Source organism: Petaurus breviceps, unplaced genomic scaffold, assembly GCF_028583685.1.
Source record: "Petaurus breviceps papuanus isolate PSGF00001 unplaced genomic scaffold, PetGlider_PUasm1.0 175, whole genome shotgun sequence".
In the NCBI taxonomy this organism is placed as follows: Eukaryota; Metazoa; Chordata; class Mammalia; order Diprotodontia; family Petauridae; genus Petaurus; species Petaurus breviceps.
The window spans coordinates 57,032,346-57,057,551 of record NW_027185764.1 but is presented as its reverse complement, the minus strand read 5'-3'; the positions used below and the strand labels follow the sequence as shown (position 1 = coordinate 57,057,551).

The following is a 25,206-nucleotide window of genomic DNA, read 5'->3' as shown; positions in this document are numbered from 1 at the left end:
ATCTATCTATCTATCTATCTATCTATCTATCTATCTATCTATCTATCTATCTATCTATCTATCTATAATCCTAAATGCTTAATACAATCCAGAGCATTGAATATATTGTTATATATGTTTGATAGGATTAATATATGTTTGTGAAACTTTTAGAAAAAGATCACTTAGTCATTTGGAATGTTGGTTGGGAATTTACAATCACTTTGCAGAAGATATAAATGTTTACTTCTCATGTGAAATACAGATGTTTACATGTGTGCATGTTTGTGTGTATACATATACATATGTGTATATATGCAAACACATGTGTGCATATATACATACATAGATACACACACTGAGCGAGAGAGTGAGAGTGTTTGTATATCAAGCACAATAGTGGGACTGTACAGAATTTGGCATAAAACCCCAATAAGCATTTCTCTAAGCCTAGCATCCTTCACTGCCAGACATAGGACATTAAAATATTTTTTTTTCAGATTGCTCTCTAATTTTATGGGACTGAGGGCCACATTTGAAGCACATTTGCTTTCCTACATAAGAGCCTGAGGCATATGCTGTCTACTACCAGCATTTGAATGTTATGTCTCTCAAGGAAAAATAAAGAAGAAATTTATGATTCTAAGTCCACTCACATTCTTTCATACCAGTTCATTTGCTTGCTTGTTGTGTTGAATTCCATATTGCTGCTACAAACCTGACTAAGACCACTGGAGTGCAGCACAGCTGGTGTGGTTATTTTTGCTGTCTTAATGACTGCTCTGATTAATTGTGTGGCAGTCAACTAGCTATTAATATGACTGAAAAACTTGACTCAACCAACAGATCAGTAATTCAGGGGCATATGTTGATGTGACCTTAAATTTTAAGTTCAAAGAAAATATTCAAAAACTTCCAGGTTTTTAATAGCAAAATAATAATAATAAACACTCACGATAATAATAATTCTTTCTAGCTATTATCATATGCATTATGATTGTACCACTGTTTGTACCATTTTCTTAACCTAGGAGATCTTTTCTCTATCTATTCAAATCCAACAATTCAGGCTTTAATCAATTTTTTTTTATGAAGTCTACATAGCTAGATTCTTTCTTGGAATTACTTTTTGCATATTACCAAAACAGCATTAGCAGCTAAATTTCTTCTGAGTCCTAGTATGTCTTCTCACTGTTAACTGTTCAAACGTTAGGTGAATATTTTAGGGGCAAGCTGGGCCTGGAGTCAGAAAAACTCTTCTCTGTAAATTCAAATCCAGCCTCAGACACTTACTAGCTGTGTGACCCTGGGCAAGTCACAACTCTGTTTGCCTCAGTTTCTCATCTGAAAGAAGTTACTCCAATATCTTTGCCAAGAAAACTCCAAATGGGATCACAAAGATTTGGACATGACTGAAAAACAACTCAGCAATAACAAGAGAATGTCTTATTCTATTGTGTATCCCTCACAATGCCTAGCTTATTTTCTGCATATATAGGAACTTAATAATTCATCTTAATTGATTGATGGCCTTTTGGGAAGTGGAGGGAATGGAGAAGGAGAGATGCTAGATGTTGTCTAAGAACAAAATCAGTTTAATATCTAAGCCCTCACCTCAATAGTCACATTTATCTTCAATCATTCAATCATAGGATATTATTTTAAAGATCAAAATAAAACAAAACAAAACTAGACTAAAGCTAAGCGATAAAATGACTGAGCCAACGTCATATAGCTAATTTCTGTCAGACTGACGTCCAGTTCGTTGGTCTTTCCATTGTATCATTCTGTCTCTACATTTAAGAAAATGTTAGTTTGTTTATGTTTTCTAGTGTATAATCCTATCATTTTAAAATCTCACAGTCCTAAATGTCCTACTTTTCAGAGACATTTCCACATCAAATCAACAATATTATTGAGCTTTGGGAGGTAAATGAATAAAAATGAAATCCAAAGAACTTTGAAATATGTAATTGTGAAATAATGGTGAAGACAAAGGAGTAAATGGATGGATAATGGCAAAGTGAATGATAAAACATGGGAGCTTAGATTTGTTGACTCTTTCTGTAGTTATGGAGGAAATGAAGTAACAAATACTATTTTTTCCAGAGTGGAAATCTTGTGAAATGAAATTACTAAATTTCTATTAAAACAGAAAGTCAAAGAGATGTTTTCCTCAAAAATGCACATAACCGAAATGTTAAGTTTTCTAATTATTTCTCAGTGGAAGAAGCATTTATAATGATGTAGACACTCCCTAAGTAACTGAAATAATCAGCTTGGATCGGGCTTTGACAGTTTTTCTGAATATTGAAGGATTACCTTTTTACTCATTATTCAGAGAAATAAAGTGATTTTATATCCAGTTGCTACCGGTGGTAGGCTGTTCTTTTCCAGTACCTTTCTTTTTGCCAGATTGAAGTTGTACTGAGAAACTTAACTGTAGGTGAGGGTTTGGAGGAGCAAAGTGTAAAGGTCATGGTGTGTGTGTGTGTGTGTGTGTGTGGTGAGAGAGAGAGACAGAGACAGAGACAGAGAGGCGGGGGGGGAGGGGAGGAGAGGAGAAGAGAGGGGGGAGAGATAGAGAGGAGGGAGAGAGAGAGAGAAGAAATGAATAATAACATGTAATAATTTGTGCTTCTTTTCTTCGTGTTTGGGACTGGATATCATAGTGTTTCTTTGCTTATTTAGGTGTGAAAGGAAGGATGGGAAATTAGTTTTGCCTTTCATGTATACATATCTGAAAAAAGTTATGGTAGAAAATTAATTAACTTGAAAAAGACATTATATATTCAGATGCTTTATCAGCCCTGTTATACACCTTACTTTTTAATTGAAATTTGAATGTTTTGAGGATTTAATGTAATGAAATCTATAAGAAAAAAAATGAGCTGGTGCTGTTAATGTGCAGAAGTACTTCAAAAATTGGAAAGAACAATCTTGCTATTTCATTCATTACTCTAAAAATAACATAGATGTATTTTATATTAGAGTGAGTTGAATTGGATTTAAACATTTTTTCTAAAAGAAAATTTGCTTTAAAATATGTTAGATTTCATAATCAACTGAATGTGATTTAAATCTTATCCACCAAGGGTTTCTGTTCCAGGATCAGAGTTATTTCAGTTCCCTGTTTGAAATAACACTTTCAAGCTATGTATTGATGTTTCTTTTCTTCTAAGTGTTATCAACCAATAAGCATGTCCCCAACTTAATTCTTTGATAAATAAGGTGCCCTAAGGTGTGCGCTATTAAAAATTCCCCTGCTACTTAAAATCTCAAAGCAATATATTTTATTTTGATATCTCTAGTTTAACTTGTTTCTACCAACTCTTCCAAATCTGCCACATGAGGCTTATAGAAGACCTTTTTGGATTAATATGAAAACAATGTTGCTTGAAACTACCCTTTCCCCTTAAACTCTATTTGTACAAAATTGTTTTCATAAAAGTATTTTATATAAATTGTACAGCTGACTGACTTGGGAAGGAATACTGGCATAGTTTATTCCATATAGTATAGCATATAATTCAGGTTGCGTATTTTCTAAAAAGGACAAAAAGAGTCCTCATTGATTAAAGATCTTGCAGGTCAAATGATGATAGGCATTAAGGTTTTGTTAATGCATGAGTCAAAAGTATCACTGGATAGTAAGTTCAGTGAAAGTAATGAGTGGTATTTTTATTAGTTGCTTTCTGGCTACAGATTTTCTTTTAAGAAGCTAATTTTTAAAATACTAGTTAGCTAGTCATCTTTAGAACTCTTGGAAAAGTAAGTGGTGTTCTTCAGGTTTATTAAAACACTGCGTAAAATCATGCTGGGTACCATTAGTATTTTTTTCTTCACCTGGTATGAAACATCTTTGTATGTTCATTTCCAGCCCTTCTTTTCATGCACACCCTTATATGAGTGAATGTTTCATATTTATTTTTCATTTGTCCATTAATTTCTTCCTCTTCAGGTGCAATCTAGCTCCTGTGGTGGAGTTTGCTGCAGATGTGGGAACTAAATCTGATTTTATTACCATGAATCCATCAGTTGTACAAAGAGCATTTGGAGGCTTTCGGAATGAGAGTGACAGAGAAAAATTTGTGCATAGACTATCTATGCTGAATGACAGTGTCCTTTGGATCCCTGCTTTCATGGTCAAAGGAGGAGAGAAGCATGTGGAGTGGGTTAATGCATTAATCCTTAAGAATAAATTGAAAGTGCGAACTGCCTATCCATCACTGAGACTTATTCATGCTGTCAGAGGGTAAGTGTCTGGAAAAGACTGGTCTGTCCTTGACACAATGGAACTCATAACTTAAAATTTTTCCTAGATGGAAAACAGCCTCAGTAAACTTTCAAATAGACTTTTTACTTCAAATATTTTTATAATAAGATTGTTCTTTTCATGAACTAAGACAGGTTGGTTATAAGTATGTATCTCCTTATATCCCCTTTGTCAAGGAAAGTAAGAGATTAAATTTTAGAACTTCCTTTATAGTGCCTCAGGAACAAAATATAGATTATATTGTTTCCCTTTGACCAATGAAGAATATATGAATAGCAACAACAACAAAAACTTCCCAACATAATTTATGAGTTTTAAGTATGGAAAAAAAATAGCAGAAGAGCCAAATGGCTAGTGGGCAATATTGTAGAGACATAAGTGCTAGGCATATTTAAGGAGCAATTAAGTCCCATCTGTAGAAATAAGCCTACCAGTGAGAGAGAAGTCTGGCTGAGCTAATAATCCTTAATGCTTTCCCCACCAAAAGTCACAGATGCTGTCCTCATGAATTAAGACAACACTTCCTTTTGTTAAGGATAAGAAAAGAGAGAGAGAGAGAGAGAGAGAGAGAGAGAGAGAGAGAGAGAGAGAGAGAGAGGACAAAGACAGAGAATTCCCATTAAGATGTGACACAAAGGGTCTAACTCAGTCTTGCTTGCATTCCAGTGGTTGTTTAAACACATATGGAGCAAAGAGACCCAGACCCTAAATGCTATTGAGATGGTTTTCCAACTCCCGAAGTTGAGTAATTTAAACTAAGTCTAACTTAGTGCTTAAAAAAACTGTTATGATACCCATTTTAGTATCAAAGAACTGCAATTCATAAACTGCAGTTAGAATTGTATATAAACTGGTTTGTTTTTTAATTACTCTTTTCTTCAAGGATTTAACAGATCCCTTGTTATAAACCTTTGAAAATTTCCTCCTAAGAATGAATGTCTCTCAACACTGTTTTTGGGTCCCTCTTTGACTGATAAAGTATGTATTCTCTGAATGTTTGTATAGAAAAGTGAGATATAAATTAAGGAAGAGAAAGTGTGTATGATAGAGGAATAACCACCTATGGTTTCTTAACACATTTTCCAAGTAATACCATTTGTTATATGAAAACTATGTGATCACATGGAGAGTAATAATAACAGATATTTTTTAAGCATCATAAGGTTTGGAAAGTAAGTGCGTTCTGTACATTAACTTGTTTAATCTTTACAACAACTTTGTGAGGAAATTTGTTCACTCTAGGTATTCCTTTTTAAACTTTAGAGGTTCTTAACCTGGGGTCAAATATTTTTTTAAAAATATCTATTTTCATAACTGTATTTTGGTATGATTAGTTTCCATTGTAATGTTATTCAATTTATGTATTTGAAAACATTTTGAGAGTAGTTCACTGGCTTTGCCAACCTGCTTCAGGGTTCCATGACACATCCAAAAATTTAAGAACCACTGCACCAACACAAATGAAAGCAAATATTGATGGAGAAGCACATTTGATCATGGATCTCATAGCCCCACAGGGGTGGGGTGCCTACATCCCCAAGGCCACATGTGTCTTCTAGGTCCTTGGGTGTGGCTTTTTGACTGAGTTCAAGTTTTATGGCACAAATCCTTTTATCAAGGGGATTTGTTCTATGAAGTTTGGATTCATTCAGAGCGTGGCACTTGAGGACATAGAGGGCCACTTGTGGCCTCGAGGACGCAGGTTCCCCACACCTGCTAGTCTCATAAATCTTCTATAGCCTTTTAATATTATGCATGCTGCAAGCACATGTTACCCAAGCAATATCAGTTGCTATATGAAAAAAATGATACTCATCTGAAGAGTAGTAATAACTGATATTCAAGTACATATATAATGTTTTCATATCACAGAGCTGATATGGAGGCTTCTGGGAGGTTTACTGCAAAGATAATTTTCTTCAGTCAGCAAAGTTTTCTCAATATATTCCCTCACCCTCACCCCTCTAGCACTGCTGGAAGATGGGGTGTATACATATGCACATACTCCTACATTCAATGTTAGAAATGATATGCACATGATATTTTCCAAACACAGTGAGTAGCCTAATGACTTCTTAGATGTTGTGTGGTGCAGTGGAAGATGTTCTCTATCTCTAAAGACTGTCAATCTAGATTTGAGTCCCATTTATGTATGTGACCTTGGGCAAAGTCATTTAACTTATCTGGGCCTTAGTTTCCTCATCTATAACATGACAGGATTAGATTGCTTGATCTCTAAATTAACAATCCCACAGTTTAAACTATTACTCCATTTTAGAGATGGGGAGAAAGGGGAAAAAAATTCTTACTTTAAGTACTTGCTATTTTCCAAGAACCATACTTTACACATATTATCTCATTTGAGCCTCACAACAACCCTGGAAGGTAAGTGATGATGTTATTGCCTTATTTAGATAAGGAAACTTAAGCAAACAGAGGTTAAGTGATTTGCCCAGAATCACACAGACACCAAGTATCTGAGACCAGATTTGAACTCAGGTCTTCTTTACTCTATCCAGGGCACTGCTCTAACCACTGCAGCACCTGGCTGATTAGGGAAACTAAGGCTCACAGAAGTTAAATAACTGACAGGTCTGGTTTATACAAAGACAGAATTTTAAATCAGGTAGCCCTAGACTGAAAACCCAGTATCCTTTCTATTATACCATACTGCCTTTCAATGTATAGCCAGTCACAGCCTTGGGAAAATACTTTATCTCCATAATGTCTGACATTTCAGTATTAATTTTTGTCCCATGTCCATCAGTCTCTCTTTTCCTCCTCCCTTCACCACCCCCCCCCACACACACACATCCCTTATATTCCCATTAGTTTTATAGAGGAATTTTTTTTATAACATTCTAAAGAAAATTTTGTAAAATACTGAACTGTGCATTGTCTAGTTGGAGAGGAAACTAATGGTAAATGATAAGGTTGATCTGGTTTAGAGCTAAACACACCTTAAAGCCATATTCTTGTGTCTCAGTGCATTTTTACCGCTGAAAAATGAAAAGAAAAGCATCGCGGAGTCTGAGCTAGCTCAGCAAGTTGGAAGGCCATGTAAAGTTTTGTACGATTACTAAGATTAGATCCAGTAATGCTGTGGAACAAAGGAAAAACCTCCTCTGATCTCGGGTACAAATGCATTCAATAAGAGCTTTTCTCTCAAATTTTGCACAGTCGCAAAGCCATTTAGAAAATAATTAGTACATCACGGCACTGAATTTATTTTTATTCTGTTCACTTTTCTTCCAAACCCAACGTGAATCTAAGCTGTTTCATGGAGTCCTGAGAGGCTTGTTCCAAGGAGTGATCCTTCTAAAACTCTCCCCTGGGGAAACCAATATTACACTTCTTAGGCTAATAGTTTGGGATATTGCTGAGCCCGAGCCAAGCTGGAATTGGAGCTCGTGTCTCTTCTAGCTCCACAGGTGGCCCCTCAGTTTGTTCCTATTGTGTTGGGAGAGCTACTGCTCCCTCTTTATGATCCAGATGATTGAGGAAGTCCTTTGCAGTAGCCAAGTGCAAGATATAGCTCTGGAGAAGCAGTATATATGATGATGTGTATAAAATAAATCAAGCAGAGAAAGTACCCACAGCTCCCTTACACCGTGGAAATAGAAGGGAAAAATGTTCACACAGTATTTGTGAAAGGCAGCACATAACTGCTTCAACAGATAATGGACTCTAGCTACTTGAAACATACTCTCTAAGTATACAGAGAGCTGCATGAAGCCCCCAGAAAAAAAAAAAGGCAGTATGAATGAATCACTGATGAAACAAAAGATGAACAGGTCTTTAAAGCAAGGTTAAAGCTCCCCCAAGGCCTGTTCTTTAAGTGTCTTTTTATATTTCATTTGTGTTCGTTATCAACAAGCCCTGTGATAAATACAGTTTAACAAAATAATAGCCTCACTCAGAGAGTTTCATTTCCTCTGTTGATGAATAAAATTTGATGACCTTCGTGAAGGTCTTAGGGATCCCAGAACAGACATTTTCAGTCCACATAGAATCACATTACTGAAGTCAGACTACCTTTTTAATCAGTGCTATATAGAAAGCTCAAGTAATTAAGACAGTAATCACAAATAAGCCCTCTTTACAAACACACACACATAAATGCACAGCTATCGTTTTTAGCCTTGGGGTATCATCTCAGAAGCTTTCATATGATCATAATTCATTATTTAAATTCAAGTTCCGAGCAGTATGATTGTTTTCTATCTCTAAACTACCATTGATACGAAATTGTTGTGTTTTAAATTTATCTCTCCATAGAAGACTATTAATCACGTAAGTCAGTATAATTCTTGGTGCTTTTTAATGTAGTGAAATTTTTTCCAAAGTCATGTTAAATGAAATGGGAATAGATATTTATAATTTTAGTTGGAGTAAAGTCAAAAGTATTGAAAGGCAAATACAGAGACAAATAAAATTCTGTGTGAGGTCCATTCAGGATGGAGACAATTGAAATTTTCTATGGAGGGCATAAGGGGGAGGTCAATATTTATACATCAAAGAACAAATAGAAGAATGGAAGATCTGCTTAATGTAAAATAATGAACTCACCACCAAGTAAAAGGGGATTTAGCTAATGATCTTTTTGCAAACAGAGAAGGAACTAACCAGATAGCTGTATTCAAGGGCTTAAATAAATGGGGGCGGGAAAGATGGGGGGGGGCAGGGAGCAGTGGCAATAAGCTGAGTCACAAATTATCCTGTTATTAACCGGCTAATCACCTACACTAATCTTTTGAGATCTTAGCTAATATCAGAAAGGCTTCAGCTACCATAGCAGTACTGAAATTCTCTTATCACAAAGTTCTTGGATCCTCTTCTTTCTCTTAACAGGAAACAAAACAAAACAAAAAGGCAACAGCATCAGTGGTCCTCTTCTTATTCCTCTGTTTTATTTATTCACATATAGACAAGGTGAATGCCAGACCCTTAGTACCATTAGCTGATCTTGGTCTGTTGTGATTTCTAATCTTCTGCTCTTACCTGCCCTTACAGTCTTTGCTGTTGCCTTCATCAAATTGTCCTTGATCCTGCATTTCTTTTCCCTTTCCCCGGCCCCTGTCTTGCAATTATTCTAAGTTCAGTGTCCATTAGAGAGAGTGAAAATCAAGACTGATTTCTCTGGCAGGTGCGTATTAACATGTTCTCAAATGCAAACTTGTCAGAAGAGACTGAACCATTAGTTAGCTTAGCTTCCTGATATTCTAAGTAGTAAAGTTACTTTATAATGCTTAGTTTAACTGAATCACGCAGCTGGGAAGCATTGTGAAAAGGGATGTGAAAGTTAACTTACCCCAAATTTGTGTGGTAAATATTTAATATCTTCCCTGAAGCTTCAGGGTGAAATAGGGGAAAAGCAGGAATGCTATGAGAGAGAAAAGAGGTGATAACTAGGGAAATTCCTGTAAGGAAAAAGTCACATTACCTAAAAGAGTTCTAAAAGATAGTTACATCCTTGTCCCTGATTTGGGGCTGGAAGTGGCACACCCAAGTAACTTCTGATCATCACTCTCAGAACCCAGTACAAACTAGAATTCCAAATACCCATAGACCAAAAGGAGGAAGGTACATCCGGAGACAATGACGTGTGACTGACTACTTTAAGATTTTTTATTTTACCAATATAAGAGAGTGTTCTACACCTCAACCCCAGTCAACGTAGCTATCAAGAGGTTCTGTGCCCTTGTAACTTTAATCAGCTGAAAACACCTATTTGATTGAGTTGTAGAATCAATCAAATAATGTCATAAGACAGGTGTTAGCAATTTCTAGCTGCTTTTGGATGGTTTAGATTAATCAGTTTATCAAAGTTATAAATTAGGTGAAATCAACCTATTTAAACAAATTTGAAAGTAATGAAGTGCTTACAGCCATTGAATACATTTTATATGTATGTATCAGATAAAAAGATTCTAGCAATTATTTAGGAGTCACATATTGTTGACTACAGGCTTCTTGTGCAGCAAGGGAGTGAGGGATGGGATATACCCAGAGACCTAGTCATTGGGCAAACTGTGCCAGTAACAAACACTGCATCCACTTAGTAGCTAAGAGAGGACAAATAAGACCAATGAAGAAAAATGCAGTTCTGAACTCTAAAAGGGCCTCGACACTTGGAATCCAGCAGGGAACTTCAAAAATCCAAGGAGAAACTTCATGAGTCTTCACAAAGATCACAAAGGTCTTGCATCCAACCAGGAGCTATTATCCCTTTGCTACATTTGCTCTTTAAGCTGCAGCCCGCTTTTCACTAAATTCTGTATGGACTTAAAGACAGAGTCTGACACCGTTTTCTGAAGAAGTTTTATGCCAACTATTGTCATTATACCATCTTAGTAAATATGTTTCTTAAAATTAATTAAAGCTAGCTAACTGATAATCAGTGTACAGAACAAAATGGTGGCTTGTGAGCAACGATATTAGAGAAACTTCCCAGTGCCTTAGCTTACCTCCTAGAACCCCGAAATGAAACACACTTAGTAACCTCTAGGTAAAACCCATCTTGTTTTCCTGAGAGTGAGCCTATAATCTGAACTGTACCACACAATTACAGCTAACTACTTAGGTTTTACTTCCACTTACCTCTCTTTAAAATTTTTGGTCAATCTGTGTCTAAGTTCCATGTAAATGAAAACTCACCTTTTTCAAAAGTATTTTCAGACAGAAAAAATTCCTTAGCCGTTTTCAATAAACTTTCTAGTTCCTGGCTACTGTGGTTTTCAGGAAGTTTCTCGAACAACATTTTCCTGTTGCTTTTAATTCACTTGGTCTCCATTTAAGGATTTCCTGATGCCTGTAAACAATTCAAACTTTTGGGCTTAAGAATGAATGATTAATTTAAATGACTGATATGAGAAGAAAATTCTATTTATGCTTATGAAATAATAATGTCTAAGCTTAAGTTTACTATTTCAATATCCTCTTTCATCTAGAAGGTGAGAGTGGAGAGAAGAGTTTTCAAGAATGTGTATGCAAGTGACATTTTACTATTTTCTGACAAAATTAGTCTTGAAAAATTTTAAAAGTCAGTATAACTGCAGCACACAACAAAGTAATTGAACCAATGTGATAAATGTGGATATGTTGCCAGGACCTTACTCAAAGCCTTTCCAACATAGTAGAATTTACAGAAATTGTGTTCCTCATCAGAATATAACTTTGAAGAGGATAGATTTAGGAATATAATTATAGCATAGCCATGCAAAATAGAAAAAAGACAAATCTTTGTTTTTTATTAAAAAGATTTCTTTCAAGAAATAAGGCTATTTTTCCCTTATTTTTGAGCGTTTCAAGCTTATTTCTTTGACAAGAAAATAGAGTCATCATTTGACATTAATGTGTTCTCAGTTAATCTGAAAGATTTATTTACCAAGATATGCTTCTCTATTGGATGTATCTGTGTGGTAGCTGGTTTTTCTAAAGAACAATTCCTAGCTTCCCAAAGTAGTATCTATGCAATATCCATTAACTAGAAATATTTGATATGTTTTAGTATCCCTCAAACTCATAATGTAGCCCCTTATGGGCAAAGGAAGTGATAGGATTTTTTTTTCTCGACTAGGAGAGACTAAAATATCCTTGGAAACAGAAACCTGTTGGAAGGGGGAAACTATAACTTCTGAGTCCCATACAGAAAAAGCAGAAGGTGTGGGGGGAGGGGAAGAGGAGAAGGGGACACTAGCTAATTGCAAGTGAATGGGGTAGTCTTTTCTAACTGAATATAATCTTGAATAGTCAGGACTTTTATATGGCTCACTGATCCAATTAAAGAGCAATCTACCTAAAAGGGTTTTGAGCTTTTTCCTTCACTGCTTCTATTACTGGTACCTGGTGATAAATTTATCCTTTCTCCACTTTCTTCCCCTCTCCTGATTTATGGATGCCTGGCAAACTAACATTGATTAACTTTAGGAAGATTTTTTGCTTTCTTTTAACTTTTTCTACTCTTTATATTTTCATAATACATAATGACAAACCTTTATAAAGAGAAAAATAAAATGACTTTTCTTGCATTCTGAGCAAATGTTTGATATAAAAGAATAGACCATGCATTAAGGGAAGGGAAAGGGAAAGCAATGGACCAATAGCCCTAGAAGTAACTATGTACTTATACTGAAGTTGTTTCTGTCTCTCTCTCTGTCCATCTCTCTCAACTTCAGTAACAAAAGCATCATAGAAATTAAAATGAGATTAAATTAGTGTCCAAATTTCTAAACACCTACTCCTATTTACACTGGTCTCTTTTATGCTGGGAATTTTGCTTTCTTGAGCTAGGAGTCCAGCTGTATGATTACATATACGTTTTTCATTCTGGCCTTCTTAAAAGGCAAAGTTCTCTAGTCAGAAGAACCATGTCCTTGTGATTCAGAGTTAATAATAGAAGAGGTAATAAGAGACTGGATAAAGGAAAGGAAGGAAAGTCTGATTGGATGTAGAATACAAAATTAATCTATTTCATAAGGCTTGATCAAACTTCACCCTATTTTGATTCACCTCATGGTCCTTTATAAAAGTATAAAGCCTGGAGTTTTACAGTCATTCATGATGTTTACTGCCAGCTAGTGGGAGTGCCAGTTACCACTCTGGCCTAACCTGTCTCTAGTGTATTCTATCATGGTGTAGAACACAGCCTTTGTCTATGATATTAAGCTTTAAATTGGCTTCTCAGATTAAAGGAGAGCAAAGAAAGCCTGCTAAAAGTCAAGATAGTTTATGGGAACAGTTTATGGAGTGAGCATTTCCATTGTACTTCATTCTCCTGCTCCAACATATTCATAGCCCCCGGTCTGTTTTTGGTAATGAGAAATATTTTCCAGGGACAAATTTTACCATCAGTGACTATTTTACAGTGACCATTCACTAAACATAAAAACAAAAATGCTTAAAGGGTTTAATTTAGAGAGTATAAATTCCCATTATAGAATACAGCATTATCCAGCTACAGAGGACATATTTTATAATTCTTGTATTATTTTCTTCATTTTACTTATTTCAAAGCACACTATTATAGAGAATGCTATTCAGTTTTAGTATTTCTCTACTCTTTCTAATGGGAAAAAAAGAGTAGGAATGTTGACAGTTCTGATTCCTATAGACTTCTTCTCAAGGGCAGTAAAAAAATGTAGTTGGGCTTCACTCCATAACAGTTCAGTAACATTTGCCAAAATTAAATTAGGATTATAATGCAATACAATAGAGTCTTAGAGTAATGATTATGAAAATTATTCAGTTATGTGAAGGCATCTGTGCCAGAATTATAGTAAATTTTCTATAAAGGTCATATTTTTTATACATGATTTAACAATTACCTTTAGTTTACTCTGAAATGACCAAAATACATAAGATGCATTGCTTTTTATAATATTGCCATTTTTGATTGAAGATAAAGTCCTTTCTTGCATTTTACTCTGTGTAGTCTAGTACTCAGAAAACTTTGCAGGAAGTTGATTTAGAGTTTCATGTGCAACAGTCACAATATGACAGGTCATTCTGTAACACAAATATTTTGACATTACTTGAAAAAATGCACACCCCTTATAAATATTAAAGGCAGAATTTAAAAATAATGATATTAATTAAGTATTGAAGATGCTAACCAAAACTACTTTACATCTTTCAGTGCTTAAGAGTTTAAATCAATTAAGAACAATAAATGACAGAATTCATAGGTGCTCAAGTCAAATAACCTATCAACATTAATAAATATTAGTTCTCCAAAGAATGATTACTGAAAACATTTTTCAGGATGTTCAGCTAGAAAATCTTCCTTCCACTGCCCTTTCCCCTAAATTTGGAAGATGTGCCTATGGGAGAAATGCTTTCAAGTACAAAGTTAATCAGATGTATACTTTTGGGCAAATAATCAACACATAATATGTTTCATACAAACATCTTAGTAATGCACAATACATGGCATTTGTATCTCAGTATAATAAGAAAGTGGAAATTCTCTAGGAAAAAAAAATTCGTTGAATCAGTAAGATACTTCTGTAATTGCACCAAAAAATTCAGCGGTTATGAGTTCACTTGCCTTTCATAGCTCACATATATGTTGTACATAGTTTTCTTTCAATAATTCCCAAAGAGCAGCTGAATTTTCTGCTTTCCCTTTTGGACCCAGAAAGTACATCCTTTTTAATGCTACATTCTATCTTAGGACATATACAAAACATGACATATACAAAAATAATCAAATGTGTGCCATAATTGTAAAATGAAGTAGCTCAAATAAATTCCTGCTAATGGTAAGAAATAATATTTTCAAAGAAAATTTTGCTTCCTTAACCTATGTCTATTTCTCCTGACTCCTCATTTCTTTAATTACCTTATTCTGGATTTCCCAACTTCTACTCAGTATACTGAGAAAATGAGTGTCCTGCTTCTTCAGCATGCCAGGCATGCTAATGAATTTTGAAGGACGCTGTGACTGGGAAGAGAAAAGGTATAGAAATAGGGACCAGACATCTTATTTATTTGCTCTAGTGGGCTCCAAATAAGGAATTTCTTCCAGCAATGCAGGTTAACACCTCTGCATCTTCTAGATTCAGAAAGCTGTCCAGAACACTCCCTGTCCAGAATCACACAGGTAGTATGTATCAAAAGAAGGACTTGAGTGTACATTTTCCTGTTCTGGTTTGGAGACCAGCTCTCACTATACTGTGCAACACTAGGGAAGGGAAAGGAAATGTTCTGGAAAACAGGACAGAATAGCCAAGATACTGTCAAACTACGTCCTCTCTTTGTCTCCCATTGATTTGATGTAGAAACAAAAGTTTGGCTTTATTATTTCTACTACTGCCCTGATGAAAGTTCTGATGAGGACAGGGAAGCTCTCACAATCAGATGTAGGCATATGAGACTTTTATGCAGAATACTATAGAGGTTTCAATGTCAACCTCCATTTCAGTCTACAAAGCGAGGGGAACATGTGGCCTTTATCTCTTGGCAGCTGGAGAGTTGGAAAATGATTCTTCTTGTTTCCCAGCACTGAAACTCAAAGTAAAATAGACGATCTCAGAAATTTGTCACCAACCTCTGCATTCTCAGCCCTATTATTTTTGTGGGGTTTCCAATGAGACTCCTTTACTGTGATATTTCTGGTGTTACTTTTGAGAGAAATACAAAGTCAAAACAAACCTTTCTGGCACAGTGACCTTTCCACCAAAAACATAGATCTCATTTATTAAAATATTTTCTTTTTATTATATGTCATTACATTATAAATTAACCAACACAAATTCAATGACAGCAGTGGCACGTGAAATAGCAAAATCAATAGCTTTTATAGGATTAATATGTTCTGGTTTATTATATTTATGAAATGCAAGTGTGTATAATGGATATTTTATATAATAATCTCTTAAATAGAAACTCTAAATGTTATTGACTAAAGGGAAAGTGCTTAAATTCTGTATTGCAGAGGCTAACCTTGAACAAGCTACCAGATAAGATTCAGATTTCAACCTTTATGGTATCTGTCAGATGGTATTTACATTACACTCCATATTTTGTAGTCTTAACTTCACTTTGTATCTAAAAAAGTAAATTCTCTTGACCTCATTCATAATGAGTTTGACATAGCATAGTTCATAACATTGTAATTTCTCTGTTATGAATTCTTGAAAGCATTTTGACAGAAGTTTAAATAGTTTCCCTTTTTTTTAGAGAACCCTGTATCATTGGCATTGACTTCTACACAGGGACAAATTTCTTATATAGCTGTGATAAACACGAAATATCATAGCTATTTATCATGAAGCAAATGAAAACTTAATGCTGGTAGGGAAGACTAGAGCCAACTGGGGTAGATGAAATTAATTTTCACCATAGTAATAACAGTATAATTAGGGAGAAGTAAAAAGTAATTCATGTAAACCTTGTAAATAGAAAAAGAAATAATCGTAATATAATAATGCTTTCATTTCTATAATACCTGTTTATAAAAAGTGTAACTGAAGGAGGATGTATTAGAGACTATTTTATAATGATTGTTTATTCGATCACTAATTCTCAAACTTTCGTGTAGCATTTATACTCAGTTTTGTAGAACCAATTGATTTTCAATTTCAAGGCTCGTTCACTGAAAAAAGGAAATAGCTCCTCAGAAAAGCATTATTTCACTGCACTGCAGAAGTAGTTCTCTTTTCATAAAAAAGCTTCCTTTCCTGTCTCCCAACTGGTTAGATGATACATAACTACACTTCTTCTAGTCTCACTCAGCAATGAGGAAGTTAAAACTGAAATATCAGTTGTTCCATGTGATCTTTTGCTACCTCCTTACTCATAAGCAGACTCCACGGACAAGGGCCCACCTTGACAAAATTCACTTCATGTCGTTGCCATCACAGGACAGGCTTCTTTGTGTTATATTTAACTATATCTAACAGAAATCAGTCTTATAATGGAAGACAATGAACTTGTCAGGGAAAGCAATGTAGGACACTTTTAAGGTGGATGTCACTGGAAGTCTTATAAATTCATTCACCTCATTGAATTCTGTACCTTGGTACCTAAGCCATCTAAATCATGCCACTCCATTTGAGGAAGATAGCAAGCCAGAGCCACAGAGCCATAGAGAATAACTGTAATGCTCTAATTCCCTTGTAAGAGTGAGAGACAATAAAGACAAGAGACAAGAATACAGATCTAACCTCTGGGTGATATAGAGTAAACTAACATCTAAACATAAGTAAAAGGCACCTGTTCAGGGGCAGCTAGGTGGCACAGTGAATAGAGCACCAGCCCTGGAGTCAGGAACACCTGAGTTCAAATCCGATCTCAGACACTTACAACTTAGTAGCTGTGTGACCTTGGGCAAGTCACTTAACCCCAATTGTCCTGTCTTCTCCCCTTCCAAAAAGATAAAAGAAAAAAAATCACTGTTCAGAGGGATTGAAAGTTTAGTTTGTCTGAACTAAGGAATAGGACAGCATTAGTTGGCAGAATTAGCTACAAAAAAAAACACACCAGTAGGTTCACTTTAGCCTTGAGGCTTCTTGTGATAGAATTATGGCTATTTGTGGTTGTGGAGGCAGCTGGGTGGCTCAGTGAATAGAGTGATAGGCCTGGAATAAGGAAGACCTTAGTTCATATCTGGTCTCAGATACTTACTGGCTTTGTGGCCCTGACCAAGTCACTGTTTGCCTCAGTTTTCTCACCTGTAAAATGAGCTAGAGAAGGGAATGTCAAGCCACTGTGTTGTCTTTGCCAAGAATATCCCAAATGGGGTCACAAAGAGTCAGACACAACTGAATAACAACAAATGATTGCGTACTGGGGAAATTATCCTGAACATGCTTCTTGAAATTCCCTTTCCTTTTACCATGCTAAGGGGCATGACAACAACTGGGACTATTCTATAGTATGTATGGATGTAGAGAATAGTGAGTTGGGGGTGGTGGTGATCAGAGAGAAATCATACTAGGGGAAGACAGATGAGAAAGATAGAATTTGGTTCTGTATTTCTAATAAGAATGAACTTATAAAGATAACACATTATAATATGGGTAATTTCATGAGTATAGATTCTTCCACCATTAGAAAGAATAATCCTACCTGTCTTGGTAAACATTCTACATGCTTGTGCTGTGGCTAAAATTTAAAGAAAAAAAGTCCCCTGGTAACCAGTCTTTTGATATTGTAACTCTAGAAATTTACCTAGGATTGTTCTCAGGCAGTAGACCCAACTATTGCATTATCAGGTCATACTCTAAGCCTTTACTGCTCTGAAGAAAATGCAACATCTTCCATTCCATAAACATGGTTTTCTGGTACCCAGAATTCATTAGGACTCACATGCACAAGAATTAGTGAAGCATCCAAGCAAACTATACTGGAGGAATAAAGAGGGAAGAACATTATGCTGAAATCATCCAAATACATAAAATTTGTGGAGATAATAAGACTTATTTTTCCTGATAGCACATTTCCATCTTAAAAGAAGAGAGTGTATGGAAGAAAAGGAAAAAAAAACATCAGATTAGAATTTATGAAATGCCACATTTATTCCCATTTCTACACTGACTCTCTAAATGACCTTTCATATCTCATGCTGACTCATTTCATTTTTTTTCTAACTGGAAATTCAAAATAATAGTTAACGTTTATTTCTTGTATATCTAAAATAGGAATTTTTTTTAAAGAATTAGTCAGATAACTGAAAACTCCCTTCTGTCTTTTTTAAAAAAGTAATTCTAATATCAGTAGTAAAAGGTATGATGGTGTTAGTGGTAGTAGTAGTAAAAGTACAACTGTACTGTATTTTGTTTTAAAGTTAATGCATGGTAATTGAAGTTATTTTTTTAGGCTACAGCTTTTGTAAAAATCATTTCCCTTTTTCAAGATAATCTGTAAACCACTCATATCAATTTTTTAGTAGGATCACTGTTTAGATAATACTTAAGTACTTCTCATCCAAAATGATCATCCAAAACCCAGATTTATTTTGGATTATTTTTTTTATATTTTTGGATTATATTTTTTTCTGGAAAATTCACTTTTATGAAATAGAGTTTAGATACGATATTAAAACCAGTCTTGTTCCTCACATTTGTACAGAAGCAAGAGTCAGGATAGCTTATATTTTATTATAATAAGTTGAAGTCAGCTCATATTTTAAAATTTCTTTTGGAAATAGGCTTCAAACTTCTGTTTAGGTTGCATGGAGAATGAAATAGCATTTAGCCCTAATTTTCTTTTCTAAAAAAATAATCAGTATAATCCACATTAGATTTTGAACTCTGGTAGCAGAAGGTACATTGGGGGTGGTGGTGCTGGTGGTATGATATTCCCAAATGATCCAACTTAATGACCGGTTTTATAACTTCACCAGAGAAGGTCATATAAGGGCAGCATTAAATTCTCAAGTACATGTTATTATTTTTCCATTAAGTTATGATGCATAATTAAATTATTTCATGATATACAAAAACATCAAGGCCATTGTGTAGCAAATTATATTATATAACTTTGTTTTATATAACAACAAATATAAAACTGACCATGAACCTATTGGAAAAAAAAATATTCATTTAGCAGTTGCTTGGGTGATTAAGAAAAGCTACTAGCCACTGTAGTTAGTATTTCCTACCTCTCTTGCTCCTTTTGCCAGAATTTTAAAAAATAATAGCAGCTACTTCCAGTGAAATCTTTATCAAAAAAAGGAATTTATTTGTTTAGGAACGCAAATAGGAATATCTGATAACTTTTGACAATCTAGGTTTTTGTAAGTGACTTTTTTTTTTTACAGATATCTGAATTGTTTTATTTTTCTTTCTCACTTATACTTTCTCACTCTCTTGTGCTTTATTCTTCACTTTCTCCTTCCCTTTCTGTCTCTGTCTTGAGATTCAACTTTCTTGATGTTTCTCATACTATTATGGTGAATGTTAATAATTAATGAGGATTCCCCATGCGTCTCCAAAAGGAGAAATATATCTTTCTTAACCTTGGCAGGTTAAGTAGCTGAACAAAGTCAATTGGTGGCCATTAGTTGTCTTTTCTTCATATTATTTCTGAAGTTGAACTTGGCAGCTCCAATTCCTGGAGGTCCGTAGTAATTTACTCTCTTGCTTTCATTGTAAATTTACCACATTATAACTAAGTATGAATTCTAAGAAATTCATTATGAGTATGATTTAGTATATGAATTTGCCATCACGTGATACTAAAACTCATCTCATATGAAATGAATCCTTCATTTCTTTAATATTCCCATTTCAAATGGCCATGTTTACTTGTCTTTGAACCCCCACACCCTCAAAAATAGGTATATTAAAACATAGGCATATTAAAATCAATGTTGTCTGAGCGTGGTGATACATGCCTGTATTCTCTGATGACTGGGAAGTCTGGGGCCAGTGGGTCACTAGAGTAGGGGAGTTCTAAGCTGGGGTAGGGCTTTTCACAAAGTCCAGCAGGAATGTGGTGAGCCCTCAGGAATGGAGAGCCTCCAGGCCACTTACAGCGTTAAGATCTGGCCCAGATTGGAAAAAGAGCTTGCCAAAGCTTACATACTCATAGGCAGTGGTGTCAGGCCCATGCGCTATTGCTGCATATCCAGCCTGAGTGAGGTAAGGAGACAAAACATAATGTGTTTTTCCCCCACAGAATCAGGGAATTTTAGATCTAGAAGGGCCCTGAAGAATCATTTAATCCAACCTATAACCTACCCAAACTTCCCATTATAACATAACAGACCCAAGAAGCAATTCTCTAAATAAAAAAAAAAAAAAACATTCTGCTTTTGGATACCTCTAATTGTTGAAAATTTCTTCTTTACATCAAACCATATTTGTCTACTATTATTCCTGGTTCTGCCCTCTGGGTTCAAGCAGAACATCTTTTACCTTTCTTCCAAAGGATGTCTCTACATATATGTGAAGAAAGCTATTTTATGCACCCCGCCACCGTAGGCCCTTTCTTTTTCTTCTCGAGACTAAAGATCTCTGTTGTTTAAAATGATCTTCAAATGTCACATACAGCATGAAGGCACATCACCATCCTGATTACCCCCCCCTTGAATGCTGTTTACCTTTTAACTATACTTCTTGAACTTCCCAGAACTGAACGTGCTGGTCGGGATGTGATATTCATCATGGGAAATTACAGAGGGACTATTACCTTCTTCCTGGAAGCTCTTCCTCTCAATGACGCCTGTGATTGTATTAGCTTTAATATGTTAGGGGAAGCCCAAATAAGACTTCATCAGAAGCTGAAGGTCAGTGATGAGGCAGCTGGTATCCACTCAGTGGATATAGTGCTTGCTGAACATAATCAAACCACTGATTTTAAAAGAATAATTATTTCATATACATTAATGAATTCATCATCTAATCAATTTATATCCTTTTTCCATTGGCAAAGACATAACTCTTCCAAATCTTCTCATCCTGTTAATTCTTACTCACTTCTTTCTTTAAGCCCTCCATAGAAGATTGTCAGAACAGGTTGGAGACCTACCTCTTCTTTCTCTTCCATTTTTAAAAAAGTTAAAAAATTCAGATATGGTAAGGATTAGCTGCTATGTGCACAAAGGTAATAAGATACAGTGGAATGAGCAGGAATTGTGAGCTGGGGAACCTGGGTTTACATTTCAGGTTTATCATCTACTATATATGTTACTGTGGTCAAATCACTCGACTTCTCTTGATCTCAGTCTCCTTATATGTAAAATGGTGATTTCCAAGCTCTAAACCTGTGATCATTTAATTAAGACAAATTAAAATGATTTCTAGATATTCAAAATGATATTTTTTAAATTTAAAGCTCTAAGTCAACATGTAAGAAAACTTTTAAAGTAAGTACAATAAACATAGGCAGATATATGCCATTATAAAATTATGTGTATACACATATAAACATATGAAATTACAGCTGTGTCAAAATATATAGCTAAAGCTACATCTATATTACATATATAGAACCTGCTATGTTTAAAGTGATGGAAACAGATTAAGATGTATAGTAGTATGTACATATTATATTTAATGCATATATATATATATATTTGGCTAGATATTTTGGGGAAAATATGTGTATGAATATAATGATATATTTTGATACAGTCACAAGTTTATATACTTACATAGCTATACAATTAGATTACACATTCATATATGTGCACATATATTTACACACGTCTACATATGTGCTTAAACACACATGTATGTACAAAAATCCCACTGAACTCATAGACTCTTTAAACTGCAGGAATATTAGAAGTCATTTTGTCCAAAACCTTTATTTTCCATATGAGTTACCCAAGACCCAGTTAAATAACTTGCCCCACCTCAAATAAGTTACCTAGGAGAAAAGCTTGAATTAAACATAACCCCCTGAATCCCAATCTTCTCTGTTACCTCCTGTACATATAAAAGGCTCGTCTGGAAATGCATTTAGATAATAGATTGATAGACATAATAGATAAGGATATATATATACACACATACAGTTGTGTACACACATATCCATACAACATACATTGTATATGTATACATATACACACATATATGTATAGATACACACACTTTTATTGAACAATATTAGCCACAATATGTACCTTCAAATATCAAGTAGAGAAATGAAATTGATATGTAACCAAAGCAATAATAGCTTTGTTTAAATGGCATAATAAAAGTTAACATGTCACTTCTGTCACTAAAGTGATATGTCACTTGACTATTTGAATTTCACCAACTGTATTACTATATATATATATATATATATATATATATTCTTACTCAGAGAAATGACAATATTTAAGTAAGTATGCTTTATGTTTGAAAGAGCCTCATGAAATAGGAGAAAATGTATGCTTCTCACAAATATTTCCCAGATACAGGCAGTCTCCAAAATACAAATGTGTTGTGCTCTGAAATTTAATTATTTATTTTTTTGTTAGTTGGTGGTATGAAACAACACATTTTCCTGTAATAAAAAAGATTCTGCATAATGATTAAGATCCAAGTTTATTGGAACCATCCAAAGTCTAGCTAGTTAAGAACTAGATTCAAATCCTGTCTCTGGTACATGTCAAGGAAGATCTCAGATGAGTCCCTTCGCATCTCTGGGCCTTAGTTTCTTCACTTGTTATCTGAGGAAGTTGGACTAGATTATTTCTGAAGTCCCTGCCAGTTCCAAATCCATTTAATTGTTTTTATAATAGATCTAAAATACTGTATATTTGTAAACAAAACAGAAAATCAGTATCATTTCAATATTAGAGATTAAAGGAATCTAAAAACCAGAATTAGATTAAATAGTCTTTAAAAAAAAATTGTTGGCATCTCACTTAGGCTCGTTTTTCTTGAATACTATTTTTGATTGAAAAAAAAGTTTTAAATAAAAGAGAAAGAAACTTTAGTGGACATTCTGTACATTATCTCAAGGACCTTAGGCTTTTATGTTATTAGGTCTTTAGCTTCAAACTATATGGTTTTCCTTTACCTTGATATGTCTGTAATATTTATATCACATGATAAGGTTTATTACTGTTTTTAGCTCACAAATAGAATGCGGAGAGAAAAACAAGGGAGGTCAGAGATTTTTCTAAGGTTTTTGGACAAGAATAGGAAGGGAAAGTATAAATGAGATTTGAAGGGGATAAACCAATTAATCAGGAAATATTTATTTAGCTTTTCATTTGTTCCAGTAATTGTGCTAAATGTTGGGGATATAAAGAAGTAAAGAAAGTTCCTGACTTCAAGGAGCTGAAAATCTAATAGAGATAAAAACATATACAAAAATAGGATATATGTATTTAGGCAAAGAAGAGATTGCTTATAATAAAATTATGTGAGCTCCGAGAGGGAAAAAGGCAGAATAATGTATGAGTATTCCCTAAAGGGAAGAAAGGAGCAGGTGGTGAATAGAGCTTGGGATGTCCTGACACCAGCTTTGTCATTGTCCAAAATATATAGAGCAAAAATAGGGCAGTCTTTAGGACAGAGATGCAAAGGAACCAGTGTCACAGGATATTCACAGATGGTATATTCCATATAAATTCTCCCCCTTCAATTAATGTAAATCATTAAATATTCCTTCCATCACTGATAATAACACATGATTTTATGCCAGATCATTTGATATCATTATAATTTATTTCCCTGCCTATAATGTTTATGATAGTGAACTTAAAAAAAAATAACTTTTCAAAACCCTTTGGTCGTATAGCAGAGTTCTAGTATATGAGTTACTGCCTTAACAGGTAGGCTGGATTACTGAGAGGTCTTGGCGGGGGGGGCACCCTGTGTGATTCTAGCTCTCTGTGGGTTTAGGAGGTGTTTTTCTTATTAGGAGGAGAACTAGTTACTCTGTCTTGGCTAGCTCCCACAGGATGGTGCCTTTTATTCTTGGTTTCTTCCTTAGAATTGTGGCTTTCTTTTTGGACACCTCTCTTCCCCTCTTGGGTATAGATTTTGAATCAAACTTCCCATACTGAAGAGAACAGTGGGGAAGGGGAAAATTTACCTGAAGCACCATCTCATAGCAAAAATAGCCCATCCCCTCCAACCCCCAACCCCTCTACATAATGCAGATTCTTCCTCCATCAGCTCCTGACTTCTCTATAGATTGCGACTACAGTCGTTCCCCCTTTGTATCTATTCTTCAATCTCTCCTTATCTACCAGTGTTGTTTTTTTCTGCCATACTGCTTTCAAAAATGCCCATCTTTCCCATCCTTAAAAACTAGCAACAATCTCTCACTAGAACTTACCTTCCTTCAAACTCCTGTCCCATTATTTCACCTCCCTATTTCAAACAACTCCTAGAAAAAACCCTCTAGGGGAAGGAATAGACATTTATATCATGCCTATTATGTTCCAGACACTATCCCAAGCACTTTACAAATATCTCATTTGATCCTCAAAACTACCCTGGGAAGTAGATGCTGTTTTTATCCCTATTTTAAAGTTGAATAAAGAAAAGTAGAGGGAAATTAAGTCATTTGCACAGGTCACAAAGCTAGTAAATATCTGAAGCTGAATTTGAATTCGAATCTTCCTGAGTCCAAACCCAGCTTTCTATTTACTGAGCCAGCCACCTAGGTGTCTATGTGTGCTGACCCCACTTCTCCTCTAATTCAGGTCTTTATATTCTGACCTTTTACTTCATCATGCAACCAAAACTCCTCCCTTCAAAATTGCCATTAATCTCTTAATTCTCAAATATGTTTGTCTTTTCTCAGTCTTTATCCTTCTCAAAATTATGTTATGGTTGCCATATTAACCAACTGTTCTCCTAGATATTTTCTCACCTCTGTTTTTCTCTAAAACTACTCTCAGTTCTCCTCCCTCCTTTCTGTCCATTCCTTATTGGTTGTCTTTACTTGTTCATCATCAATATCATGTGTCCTAACTGTGGTTGTTCACCTAGTCCTAGGCTCTGCTTTAGCCCCATCTCTCCTCTCTCTTCTTTGTCTTCTCTCTCTCTCTC

At 35.0% G+C, this 25,206-nt stretch overlaps 1 protein-coding gene across 1 annotated transcript in view; it reads left to right on the top strand.

Annotated features, from left to right (window-relative positions):
- The window catches only part of ST8SIA4 (ST8 alpha-N-acetyl-neuraminide alpha-2,8-sialyltransferase 4), a 135,365-nt gene that overhangs the window by 74,168 nt on the left and 35,991 nt on the right, over positions 1 to 25,206 (top strand). The window contains exon 4 of the mRNA XM_069085171.1: positions 3,941 to 4,234. Coding sequence (XP_068941272.1) covers positions 3,941 to 4,234 — 294 coding nt within the window. The remainder of the gene's footprint in view (positions 1 to 3,940; positions 4,235 to 25,206) is intronic.